The sequence below is a fragment of the Salvia splendens genome, chromosome 18 (genome assembly GCF_004379255.2).
Source record: "Salvia splendens isolate huo1 chromosome 18, SspV2, whole genome shotgun sequence".
Lineage (NCBI taxonomy): Eukaryota > Viridiplantae > Streptophyta > Magnoliopsida > Lamiales > Lamiaceae > Salvia > Salvia splendens.
Genome location: NC_056049.1, coordinates 685,054 through 692,190, shown reverse-complemented (window position 1 = coordinate 692,190; position 7,137 = coordinate 685,054). Strand labels below are relative to the sequence as shown.

Sequence of the window (7,137 nt, the reverse complement as noted above, 5' to 3'; positions counted from 1 at the left end):
CAGGTTGAGGTTTTATTTTATGGTGGAGGATATTCTTATAATAATAGTATTTTTTTTTTAAATTTAGTTGTGTCAAAATTGATGTATGATGTATGTGACGTTTGTATTTACTTGCTACTTATGTTTTTTGGAAATCTGACAGTAGGAAAGTAATATGTCCATTTTCTTTTAATTGTACATAGGTTGAGTTAGGTGTTACTATAATAAATTAAAAGATGTTTTAGTCTAATTGAACATTTTTATTTGTGTTCAGATTGATACATACATGATTGAGTTTATGTATAAATGTTGTTCTAAAAATTGATATTTAATCTAGGATATTCTCGAGTAATTCAAGCAATATATGTACAAGTTCATCTTGAGCAATCAAACATCATCATGTGTAGATGCATAGTGCCATGTGATATCATTCTTGAGTTATAGTGTAACACATTTTGGGTTCCAATTTAACTTATCTTTCATCTTTTTTCTCAGTTTGAACGATTTCTATGCGTTAGTATAATCTTATGATGTAATTATTTTTAAAGCTGGGAGTTTGTAATTTTATAATTATTAATAATAAATATTTTAGTGTTGCACTAAAATTATGGGACATTGGATTTCATCTGCTGTAATAGTGAGATATACTAGTTGTACACAAAAATTCAAGTCAAGAAGGATAATTTTAATTATTAATGTGTGACACCATTAAATGTTTTTTAAATTGTACTCGATCTATAAATATAAATGTACCACTTGCGCCTTCACTTTCGAATTTAAAGAATTCTCGTTGAGTTGTCTCGTTTCTCATAAATCTCTATTCGTATTTCAATATGAAGTTTTGAGATTTTGTAAATTAATTCTTCAAACATATCTATTGTAGATCTTCGCAATTCAAGGGTTAATAGATGTTCGTATATCTTGTGTTCCTTTATATGCCTCACATGAATTTCCCATGAAATTTATTAATTAATGATCTTATAAATCAATCAAAATTAATATATGTGGAATCATAGCCGCAATATAGTAATTTATCCTCTTCCTTATCCGATAATTTAGTTTGTCGAAATCTATGAAGAAGGCCAATCTTTCTTGATTTGCTGTGATACAAGTGATGCGTTTGAAAGGGAGAAAGGGCAAATATAGGAAACTTAATTTCGTAGGGCATCGAAATGATTTGCCAATCTGATATTATTCTCAAATAAGTTCGAACAACACAGTTTCCATGTAGCTTCGTCGCTTTTGTTCTTTAGCACTTCAATTATTTTATACAACCAAACACACATGCATATAACATATGTATATATATTAGGGCGGATTGGGGTCGATTGACGGCCCCACCGCCAGCTCATGAGGGTCGGAAAACTCCACTAAATTCGGCGTCTGAGATTCCTTTTACTCCACGGTGCGGCAAATCCGCCCCGTCTCTTCTAATAATAGAGCGCACACGATGTAAAAAATAAGGGGCTTAAGCACCCGCCAAGTTTTTTAAAATTTATTTTTTTTTCAGTTTCGTATACTATCGTTTAATTTTTAATATTTCGTGTGAATACAAATGCTAGAGTCACTATAGTTGCAACAAACATAGAAAGTTTATTGTCTCGGACCCATGAGGGCTGAAAAACTCTATTAAATTTGGCATCTGGAGTTGCCATTGACCACACTGCGGCATATGTGACCCAACCTTTCGAGCAATGGCGGACGCACATATGTACGAATTGAAGGGCTTAAGCACCTACCAGAGTGATAAAATAATTTTTTATTCATATATAATCGTCCGCTTTTTAAATTTCGTGTAAACTGTTAAGCAAAAGTCTATATCTTAACAACGATATATAGGAAAATTGCGGTCTCAAAATCCAAACTCAAAGTATAGAGTATATAGCTTCGACCAAAACAATTTTTTGCATATGGGTCTGCCCAGGTTGAATTTCGCTTATGTTCTTTGTCTGTCATCCATATGAACGAAGCTATCACACCACATGTGCCTTCCGGAGCAGATGCGACCTTTTTTACTGTATCCGACCACACGAATTGATATGTTTCTTTTATCCTCCATCCATCATATTGTATATGTATATATAATTGTAGCATCAATCGACAAAGGGGCGTACCAGCATAAATCACGTCCCATAATATTGAAGAAGCGTTTTATAATAAAACTGATATATATCATTTTCAGGTTGGGAAGAATCAAAATGACAAACACATCCCACCCACCGTTCGTTATTTTTTGTATTGTGAGTTAATATACTAAGTATATATGTGCAAAATGGATGTTGGAAATCAAATATTAACAATTAATTTAATTTCAATAATGTAAAAATCGACTTTGATATGAAGTTATCTAGATATTCTAGTGTTAACTTGTTATACTAGATATGGATAGGGACTAGGGATGTCAATCGGGCCAGTCCATCGGGTTTCAGGCCAACGCTACTCGGGTTGCGGGTCAATCGGGTGCGGGCTAACCGGGTTGTGATTTCTTTCGGGTTGTAAAAGTTCAACCCTAACCCTAAAAGTTCGGGTTTTGGGCTAGCCCAGCGGGTTAATCGGGTTTCTACCGATAAGATTAAGATATGAACAATCCAATAAATCATTATGAAAATTAGTTATATTTATAAAATAAATTATAATAAATTTGAGATATATGCTTAAACTCAATCATAAACATGATGAAATACTAATATTTGAGATATTTCGTGAAATTTTAATCCATGTTTTAGAAAATCTTTTTTCAGTGTTTAATTTATTTATCAATTATAATATTAATAAAAATTCAATATATAATTTGCATATTTAATATAAAATTGAATGTTATTTTTTTTAGTTATCTATATCATTAAATTAGTCAATGAAGTGTCGAATTAAGAGTAAAAATATAGAATAATAGAAATTTTATCGGGTTTCGGGTATGGCCCTAACGGGTTGCGGGTTAATCGGGTGCAGGCTTATCGGGTTTTAATTTTACCGGGCTAGAAATTTTCGGCCCTAACCCTTGAATTTAGCGGGCTATTCGGGCCAACCCACGGGTTGCGGGCTACATTGACATCCCTAATAGGGACTATTTGTAGCACCTGTTATCCTAGTATCTCCAATTCAAATTCTGTGAGCCACATATGTTGATGCAGTAAAAGTGTCGAACTGATCGCATTTAGTCGAGGACAACATTGCCGGAGTTTCTAAACTGGCTACAAGCTTAAGAGGATCCACATCCGTGCTCTTGCCAGCGAGCACGGATGTGTGCCCGGCCCCACTTTTTCTGTCTGCTCTTAGGCAAGAGCACAACACCCACATCCGTGCTCTTCCGCAAGGACGAGCACAAGGGTCCCACCATTCTATTATTCAATTTAAATAAAAATATTTCCACAAAATTAAAATTCATTAAAAATACCCGGAATAATATTACAAATTACAATAAAATTATAAATTAAATAATTAAATTCCTAAAAAATAAAAAATACATAATTAAAATCCTAAAAAATAAAAATTACATATTAAACTACTAAAAAATAAAAATTACACAATTTAAGCGTAAAAATGCCCCCGGTGAAGACTAATCATCATCCGGCAATACCCCCAACGTTCTTTGGAGACCCCGTATCATCGCCACATGCGATCGAAGTTGCTCGGGGGTCATATTTGACCTATCGGCCAAATTGAGTTGTGCCAAAACCCCCACAACGAGTTGGTGGGGGGTTGAGGTGGCACATAGGGAGCGGGAGCGGGTTCGGGATCGGGGGCGGATGGAGTCGCGGCGCGACGGCGGTTGGCCGCCGCTTTCTTCCTTCCTTGCAGTCGGCGTTGGGAACTCTCGGGCCGGCGTCGGGGCTACCCAAGTTAGCTCTGGCAAGTTGGCTAGCCACGTCTTCGGAGCCGGCGTCGGATAGGTATACCGACCTTGACCGTTTAGAGGAGCCGCTAGAAAAGGATGTTACGTCTCCCCTATACTTCGGATGCGACCGCCTCTCCTGCCAAATGTTGAGGTACTTGAACGGCTTGTAGTTCATGGATTGGTAGGTCGACAAGGCGGAACTGATGATGTCGACCTCGCTCCGGCCGCTCCCCGCCGACCGCTCTTCCTGGAGGTAATACCCCTGGAACTTTTGGATTTCTTCGTTGGCTCTGTATATGGTATTGCGCACCATACTCTCGTTGTGCTCGATTGTTCTAGCCGGCCGGTTTTCATTGTACCGGCGACAGATGCGCCACCTATAATGATCGTCGGATTGGTTCGTGCCAATCTCCGGATCTTCGGAGATTGACAAGAACGCTTTGAACAATTGCTCCATCTCCGCCGGAGTGTACGGTGTGCGGACACCGCGAGTAGGAGAAGTCCGAATTTGGGAGGGGCCGCTTGACCTAGCTCTAGGCTCAGGTGTCCACCCGTATTGCCCTTCGGGGGAATCTTGGTCGTCGATCGGGTAAGGCCGGTAGCCACCCGGAACTTCCGAACCTTGGGTTTGAGAAGGGGCCGAGTATTCCGTTTCCGGACTAGGAAACGGTTGTGAACCAAACCAATCAGAGTTCCAACCGTGGGAGCCCGGGGGGGTGATCACCGTGGCCGGACATTGTTTTGTTGTTAGAGTAAGAGTGAATGAAAGATTGGATGAGAATTGAGAATGGAAATGAGAGAATTTGGATGATAATTGTGTAGTGTGGTGTGAATTTTTTGTGTGGAAGTGGGGGTATTTATAGATGAAAATATGTATTTTTGGGGGAAAAAATTTGAAAAATAAATTAAAAGTGGATAGAAAACGGATATAATATTTTGGGAAGTGGGAACAAATTTTTTTTATTTTTAATCGGATTTTTTAATTAAAATCCGTTTTTTTTTTAAAAAAATAAATTGCCAATGGCTATGCCGTTGGCCAATCACACGCTACCACGTCTCCTGCTCGCTGGCACGGACGTGCTTGATGCATCGAGCAGCGCCGTGCCAGCGGCGGACAGCGTCTCCGTGCCACTGACACGGACGGACGGACGCCGTCCTGCTAGCCGTTGTGGATGCTCTAAAGGCTTTGGTTTATATAAATCATACTAACATTCTCCTCTCAAATAAACTTATTCTTGATTTTAAAAAGATTTGAAAAATGAGAAGTATTTGAAACTTGGGCTATAAGTTTTTGTGTTAATTGGGCCTACTATTTTTAGAAGGCCCAAATTTAATCTAAGTCCCAATTCAAAAGATGAATTTCAAGGAGAATACATCAAGGGCCGTTCATTTTGTTCTCATGCCAATTTTATTTGAAAAAAATCGTGAAATTAATTTTTAAATGAGATTAGTATAGTAGGCATTTTAAAAGAGTAAACCTAGAGTACCTAAGCCACAAAAACGAGGAATAAAATATTTTCTTTATAGCGTTTGAAAAGAGGGTCCGAAATCAAAAGCTGACGCTACCTTTTCTTTTTTATTTGGGTCAATCATCGTATAATCTCAATCTTTTCATTTATTAATTTCATTTACCTTTTTGTACTTACATTAATTATATCACAATATTTTAAATTTATCAATCCACACCATTTCATTAAAATAACAGTATTTTTCCCTTTTTTCTTTTTTCATATTTTAATAAAATAATATTCTATCGTCCACGAGAATATGCACTCTTTTATTTTTAGTTCGTCTCATAAGAATATGCATCTTTTAAATTTGAAAACTCTTATCTTTTTAAGGAGATTAGACTCATTCTCCACTAACAATATTTTAATTATTTTTTTTTACTTATCTCTTACTTTACTAATTGCAAATTAACACTCGTGCCTAACCAAAAGTCCATATTCTTGTAGGACAGAGTGAGTAATCACTTATAGTATTACCAAAAACTTAATTTTTTTCAAAAACAAACAATGGCAAATAATTAAAACTTCTGATTTAATATTCCATTTTCAAATCTCATACTTATAAACGAATATCATAATTGAAAACACTTTTTATGCATTAATACCACCAACCACCTAGCCACATTTTTCTTGCATTTGTTGGACTTACATAGCCAGTCAAAATTCAAAGATGTAGCCTCCCTTGCCTCAACAACTCCATTTATAATCTCTATACCCCACACCACTCTCTCTCTCTCAATTAAAGACAAATTGGTACCACACAAATATTCAAGTATTCACCACAAAATCGTTGAACCCAACATTCTTTCTTCCAACAAACAATTAAACACAGTCAAATATCTCAACCTGTCTCCTTTAGTGCATGTGGAAATGGAGACGACCAAGCATACCACCTTAAAACAGCTCATGCACAGCGGCGGCGACGGAGTCCCCCCTCGGCCTCGGCGGAAGCCTCCAATCCACAAACACAATGAAGAAGAAGTGAAGTTAGCTGCCTTAGCAATCAGCTTCAACATGAGGCTGAGGTCCGCCGACATGCCGCTTCCCATGCAAGAGCGCGCCCTCCGCCACGCCCGAGCCCTCCTTGACGCGGCCGCCCACCGCCGCCGCCCCAACCCCACCCTCCTCGCCCGCTCCCTAAAAAAGGTACTATATACTATCTATATATGAAGGAAGAAGCAGAATAAAATATTGGTAATGGTCTAGTGGATATGTTTTTTAAAATTTATTCGAAAATATAATTTTTAAGTGATTTAGATCATCATTGATGTTTTTGCGATTATAAAGATTGTATAAAAATTAGAGTTGGTAGAGACTTTAGCTCTTTTTCTTCATTTTATGTTTGAATTTAATTGATGAATTTTGTTGGTAGGAATTTGACTCGGTGTATGGACCAGCATGGCACTGCGTGGCCGGGAAGAGTTTTGGATCGTTCGTGACTCACACACCGGGTGGCTTTCTCTACTTCTCCATTGACTCGCTTTCCTTTCTCCTTTTCAAGACGGAGGTTCATCCCATCTCACAGACATCTTGATTATGTTCGTGTTCGTTCCAAGGGTAATTGCGTCTAAATACACAAAAAAAGTTTCAATTGTTTTGATTTTAACATGCCTAAACATATTAATTTTGAGGTGTACATTGGAAATGTTTACATATGGCTTAAACGATGAATGTGGTTGGATGTCACCCTAGCCACAATACCATTCATGTCGACAAATACCAGTTTGGTAATTTATGTATTCGGATTTTGGAGGCACAATTTTTAGTTTATGTACACAAATTTGTATTTTTAGACTCAATTATTATCCTTTTTCA

At 37.4% G+C, this 7,137-nt stretch overlaps 1 protein-coding gene across 1 annotated transcript; it reads left to right on the top strand.

Moving 5' to 3' along the window:
* Positions 1-5,968: 5,968 nt before the first annotated feature.
* Positions 5,969-7,137, top strand: LOC121776425 (probable dynein light chain). The gene is made up of 2 exons (XM_042173600.1): positions 5,969-6,468; positions 6,695-7,137. The coding sequence occupies exons 1-2, from the start codon at positions 6,193-6,195 to the stop codon at positions 6,854-6,856; spliced, it is 438 nt and encodes a 145-aa protein (XP_042029534.1). The 5' UTR covers positions 5,969-6,192; the 3' UTR covers positions 6,857-7,137.